This window comes from Aegilops tauschii, chromosome 2, assembly GCF_002575655.3.
Source record: "Aegilops tauschii subsp. strangulata cultivar AL8/78 chromosome 2, Aet v6.0, whole genome shotgun sequence".
Lineage (NCBI taxonomy): Eukaryota > Viridiplantae > Streptophyta > Magnoliopsida > Poales > Poaceae > Aegilops > Aegilops tauschii.
The window spans coordinates 225,922,064-225,939,026 of record NC_053036.3 but is presented as its reverse complement, the minus strand read 5'-3'; the positions used below and the strand labels follow the sequence as shown (position 1 = coordinate 225,939,026).

General features: G+C 43.7%; 1 protein-coding gene, 1 long non-coding RNA gene and 1 other non-coding gene across 6 annotated transcripts; 1 reads left to right on the top strand and 2 right to left on the bottom strand.

Annotated features, from left to right (window-relative positions):
* Nucleotides 1-3,485: 3,485 nt before the first annotated feature.
* LOC120975074 (small nucleolar RNA R24) lies at nt 3,486-3,572 on the bottom strand. Its single transcript, XR_005770916.1, has one exon. It is a non-coding gene; the product is annotated as a small nucleolar RNA R24 (small nucleolar RNA).
* A 36-nt stretch (nt 3,573-3,608) lies between these two features.
* Nucleotides 3,609-6,716, bottom strand: LOC120973262 (uncharacterized). Its single transcript, XR_012202341.1, has 3 exons — nt 5,861-6,716; nt 5,189-5,450; nt 3,609-4,674 (listed from the first exon to the last, which is right to left on the bottom strand). It is a non-coding gene; the product is annotated as an uncharacterized lncRNA (long non-coding RNA).
* A 285-nt stretch (nt 6,717-7,001) lies between these two features.
* LOC109744298 (DNA-binding protein EMBP-1) lies at nt 7,002-14,890 on the top strand. 4 transcript variants are annotated; one of them, XM_020303411.4, is made up of 9 exons: nt 7,002-7,353; nt 7,439-7,552; nt 7,657-7,802; nt 7,881-7,938; nt 8,044-8,092; nt 8,173-8,417; nt 9,895-9,972; nt 14,169-14,294; nt 14,412-14,890. In XM_020303411.4, exons 1-9 carry the CDS (start codon nt 7,195-7,197, stop codon nt 14,571-14,573), a joined length of 1,137 nt encoding a protein of 378 aa, XP_020159000.1. In that variant the 5' UTR covers nt 7,002-7,194; the 3' UTR covers nt 14,574-14,890. The 4 variants fall into 4 exon arrangements, with proteins under 4 accessions (XP_020159000.1, XP_020159007.1, XP_073364491.1 ...); XM_020303418.4 differs by having other exon boundaries at nt 7,004-7,353; nt 7,442-7,552; nt 9,892-9,972; XM_073508390.1 differs by having other exon boundaries at nt 7,013-7,353; nt 7,442-7,552.
* Nucleotides 14,891-16,963: the final 2,073 nt, after the last annotated feature.

Here is a 16,963-nt window from a genome sequence, read left to right as displayed (position 1 = left end):
TCGGGAGTTCCGCCGCCGCAAGCCTCTATAGCCACCAAAAACCAATCGGGGCCCTGTTCCGGCACCCTGCCGGAGGGGGGATCCCTCACCGGTGGCCATCTTCGTCATCCCGTCGATCTCCATGACGAGGAGGGGGTAGTTCACCCTCGGGCTGAGGGTATGTACTAGTAGCTATGTGTTTGATCTCTCTCTCTCTCGTGTTCTTGAGGTGGTACGATCTTGATGTATCACGAGCTTTGCTATTATAGTTGGATCTTATGATGTTTCTCCCCCTCTACTCTCTTGTAATGGATTGAGTTTTCCCTTTGAAGTAATCTTATCGGATTGAGTCTTTAAGGATTTGAGAACACTTGATGTATGTCTTGCCGTGCTTATCTGTGGTGACAATGGGATATCACGTGATCCACTTGATGTATGTTTTGGTGATCAACTTGCGGGTTCCGCCCATGAACCTATGCATAGGGATTGGCACACGTTTTCGTCTTGACTCTCCGTAGAAACTTTGGGGCACTCTTTGAAGTACTTTGTGTTGGTTTGAATAGATGAATCTGAGATTGTGTGATGCATATCGTATAATCATATCCACGGATACTTGAGGTGACATTGGAGTATCTAGGTGACATTAGGATTTTGGTTGATTTGTATCTTAAGGTGTTATTCTAGTACGAACTCTATGATAGATCGAACGGAAAGAATAGCTTCATGTTATTTTACTACGGACTCTTGTATAGATCGATCAGAAAGGATAACTTTGAGGTGGTTTCGTACCCTACCATAATCTCTTCGTTTGTTCTCCGCTATTATTGACTTTGGAGTGACTCTTTGTTGCATGTTGAGGGATAGTTATATGATCCAATTATGTTAATATTGTTGAGAGAACTTGCACTAGTGAAAGTATGAACCCTAGGCCTTGTTTCCTAGCATTTTTACGCTCACTTTTAACATTAGTTACCTTGCTGTTTTTATATTTTTAGATTACAAAAACCTATATCTACCATCCATATTGCACTCGTATCACCATCTCTTCGCCGAACTAGTGCACCTATACAATTTACCATTGTATTGGGTGTGTTGGGGACACAAGAGACTCTTTGTTATTTGGTTGCAGGGTTGCTTTAGAGAGACCATCTTCATCCCACGGATTGATAAACCTTAGGTCATCCACTTGAGGGAAATTTGCTACTGTCCTACAAACCTCTGCACTTGGAGGCTCAACAACGTCTACAAGAAGAAGGTTGCGTAGTAGACATCACCCCCCCCCCCCCCGCCACTGCCGTCGCCTCGAGCCACCTGTGCACCCTGCTTCCTCTCCTGCAGCTACCCCGGCCTTCCCTCGTCTGGCAGGCCACGCATCCACTACCGTTGCCCGCCAGTCGTCCGATTTGACTAGCCCTCTCTTTTCTCATCATTCCTTTGTCCGATCTGCACTTTGGTTTAATTAGCCCACTTTTTTCCCGGTCTCTTTGTCACACTCTCTAGAATCCTCAATCCTTAGCTTCTCCTTATTGATATCTCAGAAAACTCAAATGAGTATATAAATTGGAATAATTAGAATTAAAATAGCGATGTGAGACTATTAAATTTTCAATAGATGAATTAACCCTCAAATTGTAAACGTGTGTGACGTAGACGATGCATCAATCGGGAAGCCTACTACGTGTTGTTGTTACATACGGGAAAATTCCAGTACATGAAGGTTCTTTTTTTTTGAGTCCAGTACGTGAACGACGTGATGCATCGTGGGTTGAATACTAATTGCGGGTTGAATACCCAAAATCAGAAGGATTTTTTTTAAAACGGCGCGACAGTGAACCTGATGGAAACCATGCGTGCTTTATTACAGCATATAGGTAAAGATAAAGATAAAGATAAAAATCTTCCCTAATAATAAAGCAGCTAATGCTTCTGGTCGTCTGTCACGGCATTTTACAGAAAAGTCCCTCTATTTTAAAGATCAACCCACAGTCCCGGTTTAGGTGAGAACGAATCGTTTTGTCGCATTTTACACAAAAGCCCCTATCTTTCATGCTAATTAACCCGTGATCCACATTAAGTCACTTCGAATTGTTTTTTGCCATTTTACATAAACCCCCGTGATATATGCATTAATCACCCCGCAGTCTATTAAAAAATATTTTTTTTAAATAACCATATCTTTTAAACTGTAACTATAATTTTAATATATTATACATGAAAATTGATTATAAAAATGTGTAGAATATTAATATGACGTTATTTTTACACGTCAACCATTTTAAAATTCGCTTTAGGAACATATTTAAATGTTTTAAAAATATATTCATATCTTCTAAACCGTAACTCCGATTTTAACATGTTATATATGAAAATTGATTAGAAAAATGTGTAGAATATGAATATGACATTATTTTTACAAGTAATTTTTTTTTGAATTTGGTTTAGGAACAGATTTAAATGTTTTAGAAAATATTCATATCTTTCATACCGTAATTCGAATTTAACATGTTATATATGAAAATGATTAGAAAAATATGTACAGTGTTGATATGACGTTATTTTTACTCGTTAACCATTTTAAAATGATGTTTAAGTACAGATTCAAATGCTTTAGAAAATATTCATACCTTTTAAACCCTAACTTTAATTTAACATGTTATATATGAAAATTGATTAGAAAAATGTGTACAATCTGAATATGATGTTGTTTCATATGTGGTATTTTTTTTGTTGCAACGCACGAACTCTGTTGCTAGTAAAGATAAGGCTGGTCTCAATGGGAGTATCATAAGCGGTATCATGCATGCCAACTAGATTTTTTGGATGATGTGGCACCGAATTAAATGAGGAAGGAGAGGATATGGTATCATATCATGATACCGTATCATATTAAATGTTGTACTAATTTGGGTCATGCATGGCAACTAATAAGGCAACCTAAGATACTAACTTATGATACTATGTATTATGGAGGTAGTATCATATACTAGTATCATATGCATGATATTAGTGATACTAGTATATAATACTCCCCATTACAACCAACCTAAAGATTCGCTTGGGCGCCTCAAACCGCACACATCGATTTGCATTTAGGGAAGCTGACACATGGACCCTAGGACCCAAGAAACTCGACGTGTCATTCCCTTTTAGGTCGGTCGTAATGGTAGTATCATAACTAGTATCATGCATGCCAACTAGGCAATTTTGATGAGGTGTCATAGAATTAAATGAAAAAAAAGAGGGTTGAGTATCATATTCATGATACCATATCATAATAAATACTATGCTACTATGTGTCATGCATGACAATAAATAAAATACTATATGATACTATGCATTAGAGAGGTATAAGTATCATACATTAGTATCATATGTATGATACTAGTACTAGCAAAAATGCCCGTGCGTTGCAACGGGTGAAAATAACCTAATATATGCTCACTAACGTGAAAATAGTTTGCCAAATAATCTAATTTTATACAGCAAAAACAATCTTCTTAACTGGTTGAGCACAGATGCCAAGTGTAAAAAAGCATTTCAGGGATACCAATTGATCAATTGGTATCCTTATTGTTACACATCATTACAGCAATACCTTTGGTCACCATTTAAAAACAAAGACCAAAACAGATTCTCCAATGACAAAAAAACTTATTAAATGTTAATAGTATAATCCACAAAAAGGTTTAATCCCTATAAGAGAAGGTGCACAAAGAAATGAGTTACATCATAGAAACCAAGCATAACATGTGCATTCCAACTTTTCAAGTAGAATTTTTGTGGTGTTAGTACCTGGTTCTTGATAGGCTTGGTCATCTTACGGAAATACTTGCACATTATAGGCTTGTGCTACAGCTTGGAAAGGGTGTCCCGATTGGCCTTGCTCGTGGATATGACTGCTTGGTCTTGGTCTTGGTGTAGTACAAATGCCCGTGCGTTGCACCGGGCGAAAAAACAGGCACAACCTACTTAAGATCTAGCTCCAGCGACAACATCCTTTTTCCCACTAATATGATGTTAATATGCCAGCAGTTTATTGTGCCTCTGTTGTGATCCTTTTTCCAACCAACATAATGAGCCTTGTAGAACACTATTTTGATGGATAAAGGGGATGCAGCAACCAGATGAAGTAATCATATACTCCCTCCATCAGAAATAAGCTAGTGATGTTGTTTTAGTTCAATTTTGAATTAAAACGGTGCCACTTATTTCCGGAAGGAGGGAGTAATAGTTAATGTTCTGTACATTATTGCACTTTGAATCCAATCGAATGACAAGTGCATTGTGGTATTTAAAGATACTTTCATCCTTATACTTATAAACCAGAGTCTGAAATCTTATGTACTGAAAGGAGAATCAAAAGAGGAGAACAACATATTTCGAGAGCTCTTAGATCCTTGATGACAAATTCTTATTGTTTCTGATAAACTTGTGTTCTCCAATTTTAGTCCAACACCGTGAACTATCTCATCATACAGTTTTAATAAACAATAAAAAAAATTGTTTTTGCTTTTGAATATGCTTGGAGATGAAAACTGCTTGTTGCTATTTATAAAGAATGGAAGTTTGTTATGTACTGATAAAGTGGTAGCACGTTATACCTCCATCGCAAGAATTTTTGCCTTCAATACGTCCGTAGACAGTAATCCGACATTGTATACCCTGAATCTGAAGGATTGTCACTGTATTAGTAATCTGCAAGAGCACAGACCACCAGATTCATCAATTGGAGGGTTATCCAACAAAAAAATCATGTTATCACAAAAGAACACAAGGTAACAAATAGAGTGGAGCACCCATTTATTAAAAGAAAACCATGCCAAACTTTAATAGAGTGTACAAACGTGGCCATGTCTTTGAGAGCGACTTCGATGAAAATCAAGGGCTCGACTGGTCTTAATGAAGGCAATAACATCACCCAGACCAAGTTACTAACAGACCTAAAACTATCATCTAGAAAACTGTTTTTTGAGAACCTTCCATAGTGGGGGAACCCCACCACTGACCTTTGTATTAGATCAGAGCGTCAAAGCTACAGTACAATATTTACATTGAGAAGTTAGCAGGGGAGGGGGAGGAGAGGTCAGAGTACAACCAAAAGAGGGTCTAGCAGCTAGCTATGAATCATATAGAAGTAACGAGATGCAAAATTAAAGGCTCTGGGCTACTCTTAGATCTATGTTTCAGAAGTTTGAAGTAACGCTTGAACCTGTTCAGCCAAGAATCTAGAGTTGAAGCAATCCCCCTAAAGTGCTTGTTGTTTCTCTCTTTCCATATACTCCATGCTGCCACCACAAACACTTCCATGAACATATGTCAAATCCAGTTTCTTTTCGCTGCGTGCAACAATTCCAATCTGTTATCCAGATCAGGCCATCTAACACCAAGTTTCTCCCAACATGACTTACTGAACGGGCGTTTGAAAAATAGATGTCCGAGGCAAGACAAAGCAACAACACGAGCCTGGTATCCTGCAATATTAAGGCAACATTTTACCATTTGAAGGGAAAAAGGGATGCTGATTGCAAATGGATATATGGGTAAAATACAACAACAACAATAGCAGTAGTGAAGCTTTACCTTTTGATCAACTATGGACAAGCACAAATAGACCTTACTGATAATTTCAAACATATTAATGAACAAAAGTGGGTAGTTTCAGCACAGGATGTGATCTAGCCCAGGCTGATTCGCCAACACGAAACCACTAACGAATTTCAAATTTCATTCTATCATGCTAACGCTTTGACCGGAGATGAACATTATAATAGAGGAAATCATGAACCGAGGAACCTAAAAGCAGCACAGGTTTGATGGGGGATACGGTGATTAATCTAAGCAAACAACGATGCAAACTCCAAGAAAGGGATCCACTGCTTACAGGGGATGAAGTTGCTGCAGCGCAGCCTTGCTCTGCTCCCGTGCTTAGGGGTGGTGGTGGTTGTGGAAGGTTGGAATAGCTCAGAGCTGGGCGATTGGTAAACGAAGAGTTGACTACCTGAACCTGTATACACCTAAACTACATGTGCACAAGAAGCTCGTATGCTCATGCTAATTAATCGCCTAAATTCACTTGTTGGACCAGATGGATACTCTGTTGATTCATCTGCTCTGTGATGGATGGATCGGATCCCTGGATGGATACTCTGTGATGGATGGATGGAATCCCTGGCATCGATGAGTGGGTCACTCAACTCCACTGTCTGAAGAATCTGCTCCAACACCCGGCGGGCCTCAGTCCTCCGCTGCTCCATCTCACGATAATGGATGGCCTCGGCCTCGACATCTACAGCAGCAACACGCGGTTGAGATCGACCGGCTATGGGATTTGACGATGGGGGCGAGCCGGCCACCTCCTGCAACTGGCCGACAATAGAGAAACATCCCACGCGTGCGTACGCTGGAGCGGCAAAGGGCGGCGGCGCGGACTGCGGTGGTGGCGGAGGTAAATGGCGGCGACACGAACGATGATGGTGGCGGAGGCAGAGGGCGGCGGCGCGGACGGCGGTGGTGGCGGAGGCAAAGGGCGGCAGCGTGAACGATGGTGGTGGCGGAGGCAAAAGCGGTTGCGCGAACGATGGTGGCAGCGGAGGCAGCGGAGGCAGAGGGCGGCGGCGCGAACGATGGTGGTGGCGGAGGCAGAGGGTGGCGGCGCGGACGGCGGTGGTGGCGGATGCAAAGGGCGGCGGCGCGCGTGTGCATTCTCGTGCTACTGGATAAGACGAACAAAGGAGCGCGGACGAAATTCTTACAATGCAGGGGTAAATTTGCAAAACTGAAACATTTTCCAGATCCACTTACCTAGGGACTGCGGGTTCAATTATCGGAATCCACGGGGACTTCTTTACAAGATCATCACGACGGTGAGCGAGCGGGCAGAAGCGATATCTGCTTTATTATCAGGGAAAGATTTGATACTCCCCACTACAACCAGCCTTACGTTATGGCGGGCCACACCTCCATTGGCAGCCAATCATCGCGTGCCACGTTTTTGTCAGTATTGCTATGTGTACCCGGGAGGTGTAAACGCAGTAAGAGGACACCAAACCCTAGCCTTTTTGCTCTCCCACTACTCGCCCCTCCTGCTCGGCTGCTGCTTCCCCACACCGCCCAGGTAGCTCCACCGCCGGTGGCTCGATATACCCACCACCTCCGCCGCTTCCTTCTCGTGCAGGGGAGGTGCAGAAACACCCTAGATCTCTCCCGTGAGCGCGCATGGCGTCCTCCTCCGATGAGCAGCCTAAGCCGCCCGAGCCTCCCGCGGCTGCCGTGGCTGTGGCCACCACCGCGCCGCAGTCCCACTCAGAGTGGGCCGCCTCGATGCAGGCGTTCTACGCGTCCGGGGGGCATCCCTACGCCGCCTGGCCCGCGCAGGTACGAGATTGCCCAATTTTGGGCTGGGCGAGGAGGGGAAAGGAAGGGGTGTTCTGACTAGGTTGTTGCTTTTCCTCTGATTCAGCAGCTGATGGCGGCGGCGGCGGCCTCAGGGACATCGTACGGCGCGCCGGTGCCGTTCCCCATGTACCACCCGGGGGCCGCGATGGCGTACTACGCCCACGCGTCCATGGCCGCGGTGAGTGCACAAGTCTCCGTTTCTAGTCGGTTTCGTGCTCAATCGGGGGAATTGGACTTGGATTTGGCGGGATTTTTGGTGGTGAAATCGTTGCCTCTGCGCAGGGTGTTCCTTACCCGACTGCTGAAGCTGTTGCTGCCGCCGCCGCTGCGCCAGTTGTGGCAGAAGGGAAGGGCAAGGCTAAGGGCGGTGGCGTGTCTCCTGAGAAGGGCAGTTCTGCTGCGCCCTCTGGCGACGACGCTTCGCAGAGGTACTTCTTAATTCTCCCTCACCTATCTGTTAATGTAGTTTAAAACAATTTATTTAGGATTTAAATTTTCTTGTGCAGCTGTGAGAGCGGCAGCGACGAGTCTTCAGACACGAGAGATTATGACACTGACCAAAAGGTACAGAAGAACTTGCTGTGACGCAAGGGAGCATTTTAAAGTTGTTTTTTTTTGCAATTACTATGTTTATGACATTATTATGTGGTTTATATTGGCTCTCTTCAGGATTCGTCTGCACCTAAGAAGAGGAAATCTGGTAATACCTCAGCGGAAGGTGGGTCATCGGATGCTCAACTATGTGGTAGCTTCAGTTGTTCCTTTAGAAGATTGAATAATTACATTGGTATTTGCCAGGTGAACCGTCTCAAGCTGCTGCTGTTCCATATGCTGCTGTCGAGTCACCGTATCAGTTGAAGGGGAGGTCTGCCTCAAAGCTTCCAGTTTCTGCCCCTGGGCGGGCAGCACTTCCCAATGCCACGCCAAATCTGAACATAGGGATTGATCTTTGGAGTGCTTCTCAATCCTTAGCTGTGATCCCAGTGCAGGGGGAAGCAAATCCTGGGTTGGCGCTTGCCCGATGTGATGGTGTTGGTCAGCTGGTATGGAGATTCTTTTTTTCTAATTTTTATGACAGCATCCAGAAAGTGATTTTTTGATGTGCGCCTGTTTTAATGCCTCGAAAGTCACGTCGTGAATGGTTTTTGTCTTACAATACATGTTTAAAGACCATGTTTCTGGGAATAAAATTCTATGAGACCAGGTCTCACGGGCCAGCACGTGAGACCCGTCCCGATGGATGACACGTCACGATGCCAATCCCAAAGCACGTGTAATCCCTCTTTGCCTAATTACCCATTCCCGACTCCAATCACGTATATGTATCCTAACGTGTTGTATGGGATACCTACAACTCGCACCCCATGAGCTAGGGCTCACATGCTGCTCTCATGCATGGCGGTGCCGGATGACCTCGTCGCTTGCTGCTGCACGGTACTACGCAAGTCGTCGATGGCCACGCCGAACCACCTCGCTAGCGGCCGCGTGGCTTCATGCTACTATGACTCCTAGCCATGGTCGCCCCAAAGGATCTCATTGCCGGTAGTTGTGTGGCACGATCCTATGATGACTTATCGTCCATGGCCGTATCGAAAGACCTCGCCGTCGGTAGACGCGTAGTGGTACCGTGCGACAAGATGCATCCAGCTGCTATGTGACGCTGCACTCGTCCAAGACGACGGACTCCCGGCCGGTGGTTCTAGTGTCAGCTAATTAACACGCCGTGTTCATCTAGGACTCTTCCACTCCCGGTGAGTGATCCATGCAAAGTTAGGCTGGTCGAGCGAGTACAGTAGTTCGCTGGTTAAACCAATCTTCATATAGCTCATACTGAAACTTGGAAGTAATTAATCTACTAACTATGAAGGTTATATACAATTCCAAAGCCAAGAAGAACATATGGTGGTCGTGCACCAACACATCGCCGCGCTTGCAGCAGGAAAGGAATGTGTTGATGACGAGCAGCTGCATACGTCTTGGCACCCAGCCGGCGTTGAGGAGTTAGTCCCGCCCTCGGCGAGGACGTCTTGGTGCCTGACCACCATCAACAAGGAGTCATCTTCCAGCGTAGCCGCCGTCGACGAGGTGTCCGCCCAGCCACCGGCATTGGCGTGTTGGCGCGTGACCACGACGAACGTAAAGTCCGCCCAGCCAGCAACGCCGGTGGCGAGGTCTTCCAGCGTGGACACAGACAGGAAGTCTCCACAGGGTCGTCTCGTGCGGATGCTGGTGACGAGATCATTCGGCACGACCATGGACGAGTAGTTGTCAAAGCAAATCCTAAATCGCTGTGTACTTGTGTACGTATACGTACCTGTTCAAGCGTAGGAATTGCATTCAGGAATTTGGAAATTAATGGGCAAAGTGGGAGTAGCTCTTTAAGATTGTGAATGCCACGTATCATCCATCGGGGCGGATCTCACGTGCTGGCCTGTGAGACCTGGTCTCATAGAATTTTTTTTCCATGTTTCTGTGTTACTTATCTGATTCTACTGCTCTTAATCATTCCTATTTTAGCAGGATGAGCGTGAAATTAAGAGGGAGAGGCGAAAACAATCTAATAGGGAGTCTGCGAGGAGATCAAGGTTACGCAAGCAGGTAGTAATGGAAATATTACACCTCATTGCAAAAATACATGTGAATAATAAATGCTGCTGCTTCTCTTCATTTCTTAATTTGTACTCCCTCCGTATTTCCGGACGGAGGGAGTATCAATTATGATGGTACTAGTGATGAACCTGGTAAACACTTATTTTTACCATGAAAGGAACTTGGAGACTTAAACTATGATATTGCAGTTTTATGCCAAAAATTACTGTACCCAGGTTTCCCTACTGTTGGTATTGTTAAGCATATTGAAAACATGAGCAGTTGCACAGTGTGATAACTCTTCGGCAGCAGCAGTCACACATGCCTGCAGTGGCATGCAGAAGAGATAGGGAGCAATTAGTTTGTCGGATAGGAGATTAGCAGTATGCTAACATTATCTTTTGCCTATTATCCTTTAGCTCTGTTTTTATCTGTGTTATATCTGCCATCTCTCTATTCAGCAAATGGCTTAAGAAAGTTCCAGATCCACTATGTACCTCTCTCCTGAATCTCTTGTCCCTGCCAAGTGAATTTCATTGCTTAGCATTTGTCCTCAAATCATCACTGTTCGACGTCTCTGATGGTTGTTCAAACCTGCAGTGTACTAGTGCATATCATAATACTCCCTGCGTTAGTATACAACCATTTTCCTATATAGGACTAATTTTCTATACTCCCGGGAGTATGTACTCCCATCTTCAATATACCCTGTAGACGCATTAATTATACCTCTATCATTCTCAATATACTTCATTAAATATTCTAGGATACCCCAATACGAGTTTTGTGGAAAAAATATCATTTTTGACGTACTTTTTGCAATATACCTTTTTCACATACGAACAAATCAGTATATACGTAAACCTTTAAAAATATGTATACTCACATAATTTTTTCATGAAAATCATTTTAAGGTATCTAGTACTCCCTCCGTCCGGAAATACTTGTCCTAGAAATGGATAAAATGGATGTATCTATAACTAAAATAAGACTAGATACAACCATTTCGAGGACAAGTATTTTCGGACGGACGGAGTAGTTAATAATGAAGTATATTAAAAATAATAAAGAGGTATAAAAGATTCATCTATGTGGTTTATGAGGAGCGGGAGTACGTACTCTCAGGAGTATACAACCATTTTCCTATATTCTATACTACTATATAGTGTACGAGTCCTGGATTGCACCTAGAGCATCAACCCAGCCACTGATATCCTAAATCTAACAGCTGAGATTGGAGGGATTCGCAGTGAACAGTGCCTGCAGCTGAATCTACTTGGTTCTGGAACCATAACAGTGCGTGCAGCTGAATCTACTTGGTTCTGGAACCATAACAGTGCGTGCAGCTGAATCTACTTGGTTCTGGAACCATCGCTGCACCATGTCATACCTTCCAGAAAAGAAGACCTATGCCTCCTCTACTATGCTGCAACTGTCAGGTTGTGATGAGTAAAAAAAAAGAGTAGGTTGTGAGCCGATGTGAGATGGTCTGGAGGAGAAACTAAAGTTGAAGTAAACAATTTGTGGGTTCCACCACGTACTTTTTTTAATATTCTTCGAAAATTTCTGGATGGCCGCAGGCAGTTTGTACTACCAATTAGTAAATTTCTAAACTCTATTTCGTGTGCGTCAACAATATAATTTTTTGCTCGGAAGTCATTTTTCAAAGTAAATTTTTTTGGATGGAATCACACCATACTGTTAAGACGTGCATTGCACGTGCATACACACTAGTGTATATATATATATATATAATATATATATATATATTATATATATATATATATATATGTATATATACTTAATACTAAGTCAAACTATAAAAAGTTTGACCAAGTTTATAGAGAAAAATATATACATCTAGAATATCAAATATTCCCTCTGTCCCGAAATATAATATCATTTTTGACACTATTAGATACATCATGAGACGCATATTCATATTATATATACTCCCTCCGTCCCAAAATTCTTGTCTTAGATTTGTCTAGATACGAATGTATCTAATACTAAAACGTGAGTTGATACATCCATATTTAGACAAATCTAAGACAAGAATTTTGGGACGGAGGGAGTATTTGATACTGTGGATATAAATAGTTCTTTCGATTAACTTGGTTGAACTTTGTAAAGTTTGAGTTTTAAAAATATATGTATGCACTACATTATGGAACGGAGGGAGTATGATTTAGCTTTATTGTGTATTTTCTAAAATCGGTTTCAGCATACCGCGTTCAAAATTCAGTAAAGTAGAAGTAGCATATGTAACAGCCCCCCCTTTTTTAGGTTTGGTATTCACCTCTACGGAGGAAGCATACAGAACCACAAAGAGGATGAATATGCATCATGCATTCATCATTTTAGTTAAAAGTTAAATCTAACAGTGGATTAGGGAGTTAGATGAGGAACCTGCAAAAAAACTACCTTCTCAACTGGATGCTGCCATATTACTGGCAGGAGGGATTTAGTGCGCCATCTCGCTGTCGGAGGCCACAGGAAGGATTTGGCATGATTTCGCCTCCTCACCAGATGCTGCCTTGTTGCAGTTGAATGGTCACAGTTCACCACGAGCCACCAGTTGATGGGTCAGTCAAGTAATGATATGCACATGCAGACATGCTAGTGTTTGGCCTCTAGGTGGGCTTGACTTTTATCACCTGAATCACCGGGCTATTCCTTATGCATTGCAAAGCCCAGTAGTTCAATAAATGTGGGTTGCTTAATATATAATACCGGGCTATTCCTTATGCATTGCAAAGCCCAGTAGTTCAATAAATGTGGGTTGCTTAATATATAATTTGTATTCTGGTCATGCTAGTTTCTTGTACTTAGAAAATAAGCTGAATACTACATATCAAATCAGGCAATTTTCTTACAACTGCAGGCATACCAGTTTTTGACTGGGCTGCCTATCCTTCCCACACATTTTGAAATGTTTGTTGTACTGAAACTCAGTCAAAATTGCCGTCAAAATTGCCTTTCAGGAAAGACACCAGTTGTGACAGCTGCATAAGCCACACCTTCTGTTTTGTAAGCGGAATACTGAAGTGAGTAGATGCAAAACGAATATTGAACATTCATGTTGTTTTACACTTCTAGTAAAAGAAATGGCCCACAAATGTGCAATTACCCCCTTGAATTTTTTGGTTTGCATAACCACCTGAACTTCCAACACTTGGCACTTCATCCTTTGAGGTTGTTTTTTGAGTGGTTTCAACATCGTGGCCATCATGTAACTGAAATCGGTCGCAGGGGGAAGTTCAGGGTGGTAAGAGCATCTACAACTGGAATGGGATAATTTGGCCCCTTATAACTCGGACGCGTCTGGATGGTGTCTGCGCGTGTCCGTTTTGAACCCTCATTTGTCCGTGCACGCAGCCATGTCGCCCAAATTGTCCGGTCAAATGCCTATGATTGGGGGGGGGGGGGGGGGGGGGTGGATGGAGAGAAAGAGAAAAGAATGAATAAAGAAAGAGATAAAGTGGTCCGGGGTGGACTGTGTACAGCGTGGCGGAGATAAGCCAGAACAGGCCCGGACACCCTCATATCATCCCCACATGTGGACTGAGTTTGAGGGTTCGCGAACAGCCCAGACATATGAGGACGATTTGGGGGGTCCGGTTGAGTGGCTTTTTCCTTCTCTCTCCTGTCCGGACCCTGTCCGCCCAGACATAAACAGTGGACAAAGAGAAGTTAGGGGTGAAGAGTTGACACTCATAAAAGCTCAGAAGGGTAAAGCAGACTCAAAACTATTGGCGATAGTTGCATATTTGCTATAAATTTCACCTCTAGAATTTGGTCCAGGCAGCTAATTTTTTGTTGATTTCTTACTTGCATGTTTCCATTGATGAGGTGTGCATGCAACCGCAGTAGAAGAAATTTAGAGATGACACCAGGAATTTTGTTGTAAAACATAATTCGAACTCTGAAAATCAGCTTCATAAAACTATAATCTATCCCCTCTGAAATTTTGTTGATGGGGTAAGGTGCTGACCATCTCTTTTTCTACTCTCCTCTGGAATGCCATCACACACAGCCATGAATAGTATGACTAAGCAGAGCTGTACATAGTGACTTGCTGGGACATAAATTTGCTATTCCCTTTGAATCCTTTGCGGTGGCATCTTAGTACTTACATTTGCAAAAAAGGTCCTAATTATAAGTAATCCTTTTGCATTGACATGATTCTTTCCACTGTTTATCAGCAAGAGTGCGAGGAATTATCGAGGAAGGTTGCTGAGCTGACAACAGAGAACAACGCCCTCAGAACTGAGCTTGACCAGCTTAAGAAGGCCTGTGAAGATATGGAAGCACAGAATGCACAACTAATGGTGAGGACATGGCACTCCGCCCATACTTTGCCATATGTACATATGAGGAATGCCGATTTCATTCTTGGTAGTACTTGCCCTGATGGTATTCTAACTCTGAATGGTGAAATGATTCAGTCTCAGGAACCTGCCGCGGTCACAACCACACTGGGCATGAGCATCGCAGCGCCCAAAGTGCAGCATCACGATGATGAGGGTAAGCTTCATAAGAAGGCTAATAATAACAGCAACGGGAAGTACGTAGGTGGCAGCCACAAACTGGAGGCTAACCCTAGGTGAGAGACCCCACGAGGGAGTGACAGAGATGAGATGTGGTGTTCCTTTATCTAACCACAACACCCATCATCGATTCAGTGTGCTTTTAGCAAAGATGATGTTTTAGTCCACTTCTCACAGCTCACCGGGGGCCCTGTAGAGTTGCCCCGTCGCAGCCATGTATTATTTGTGGCTCGTTGCCGAGAAGAATGTGTAAACTGATTGGTGTACCTAGAGCTTAGAAATTTTATGTTTGCTAACTTTTCATGAGGATTCATATAACCCGCCAATTTGATGGCCTGATCGGTTGATCATATGCGTAACAAATAACCTTTACACTACGTCTCACACTTCCTCTAACAAGTTCTTTTTTTGAGGGGAAATGCCCTTGGGCGCACTTTATTATTTTCAAATAACAGTTACATCGAAGATGATGTGTGGAAGAAAAAAGCTAGGAGGATCACCGTCCTCAAAAACTACAACTTTAGAATCATAAACATGCCTAGCTAAATTATGTGTGACCCTATTGGTGTTACTAGGACGGTGCTGAAAGCTAAGTGTGTGTTCAGTTCAGGTAACTGACTGGAATGGAACGGGTCGGACCTGTTCCTAGGCCTCGTTCATGCGTTTGGTACACAATTGGAACGGTAACCAACTCGTGCTTGCAAACCGAATATTCGGTCAAGATCCGGAACCTGCTCGTACCTCCAAATCGACGGAACGATGTGGAACCACTCGCTCTCACATCTCGCTTCCGAAACCCCCTCGTCGTGCGCCGCTTCTCCCTCGTCTCTTGTTCTCTCGATCTGCACCGCCGGCTCTCCTCTCTCGATCTGCGCCGCCTCCACCTCGTCTCTTCCTCTCCCGATGTACCCCATAGTAAGGGAATAGGATGGGGTGGTAGACCGAAGAAAAGCAGGTGCGGCGGACGAGCGGTTGCGGGCCGGCCGGCGAGTGGTTGAGGAGTGGCGGCGGCAAGCATCGACGTCTAGTTCCGATTCAGATGGGATCCTGGGCATAGCAACAGTGCCAAGCAGCAGTATCAGGTAGCAATGGCAGATCGGCGGCAAGCAATTTGACGGGGAGCAGAGCAGCAGCGGCCAGCTCGCCTCTCTTCCTGTCGCTTGGGTAGCTGTGGCTGAAGCTTGGGTACGGCTTGCAGGTGGTGGCGATGATTTGGCGGGCGGCGGGGTTGGATTAGCGGCCACACCTATGCAACGACGGAGCCCAAACCTAGCCAGATAGCATTGCTCGTTTACTGCTCGTGTGTGTATAACTTAAAAATGGGCAGGTGTTCAATACAAATGAAATACGATACAACTTTGAATAAATTGCAACTGAAAATGCAAATTAGTGATGTGAAAATTTTATAGATATGCAATTGGAAACATCATCACTCCTATACAAGTAATTTGAATTAAATTCATCACATTCTAATATTTTATCTGCTCAACCAAACACCAAGACGGAACCATTCCATTCCATCTCGTTATCTTTACCAAACACAGGAACCGTTCCATTTCAGTGGAATGTAACCATTACATTCCATTCCACTTGGTTCCTCAACCAAACACACCCTAACTGTACATAGTCTTGTTGCTTGCTGGAAACAATCTGCCGGACAGTGCTGAAAGCTAACTGTACCTAGTCTTTGCTCGCTGGAAACAATCTGCAAGTATTGCCGTGGCCGAGCTCAAATCTTCATTCACACTAGTGCAAGCTTGAATTAATTCCAGTGAATCAGACTCCATGATAACATTGCATCCTATATTTTCAAGCATTATCAAACCCTTTTGCACAGCTATTATTTCAGCTGTGCTAGCATCATACACATTATTCAGAAGCCATGAGCCACCTGCTACTGCCCTCCTTGCAATTTCAAATCACTGCTTCTGCTCCCGACCCATCTTGAAAAAAAGATGCGTCCACGTTCATCTTGTAGCTGTCAGCCGAAGGTTTCTGCAATGGTAGTCCACGTTCATCTTGTAGCTGCCAACCGAAGGTTTCTGCCATGGTATTTTATGTGGCTGTATCACACTCTGAGCAGCTGCAAAGTTCGATTTGATTGTGTTGATAGCGAATGCTGTCCTGCGAGGCGAAGCCACTGGGTGTTCTTTTACAAATTCTCTCCTCTGCCACCGTATATACCAAGCGTTCATGACAACCGATTCTACAACACCAAGGTTTGAAAGAATTAGTCTAGCACATGTGCCCGTGCGTTGCAACGGAAAAAACAATTAGAATGTCTACCAAAACGCTCATTAATGCGACAGTACAACATCCAAACGACGCAAGCTGGCGGCAACCGGGAGGTGCATGCCGAGGTCTAGCAGAAATGCACATTAGTCCGGCATTAAAAATCATGATAGACGTGGGATATTTTTGGTATGATTGTTGTTTGACAGTTTATTGAG

Excerpts from the sequence above, each read along its gene's own strand:
- LOC109744298 (XM_020303403.4), top strand. The coding sequence starts at position 7,195 with ATGGCGTCCTCCTCCGATGAGCAGCCTAAGCCGCCCGAGCCTCCCGCG. Across the intron at positions 7,354-7,438 it reads ACGCCGCCTGGCCCGCGCAG|CAGCTGATGGCGGCGGCGGC; the intron begins GTACGAGATTGC and ends CCTCTGATTCAG. Across the intron at positions 7,939-8,043 it reads ATTATGACACTGACCAAAAG|GATTCGTCTGCACCTAAGAA; the intron begins GTACAGAAGAAC and ends GGCTCTCTTCAG.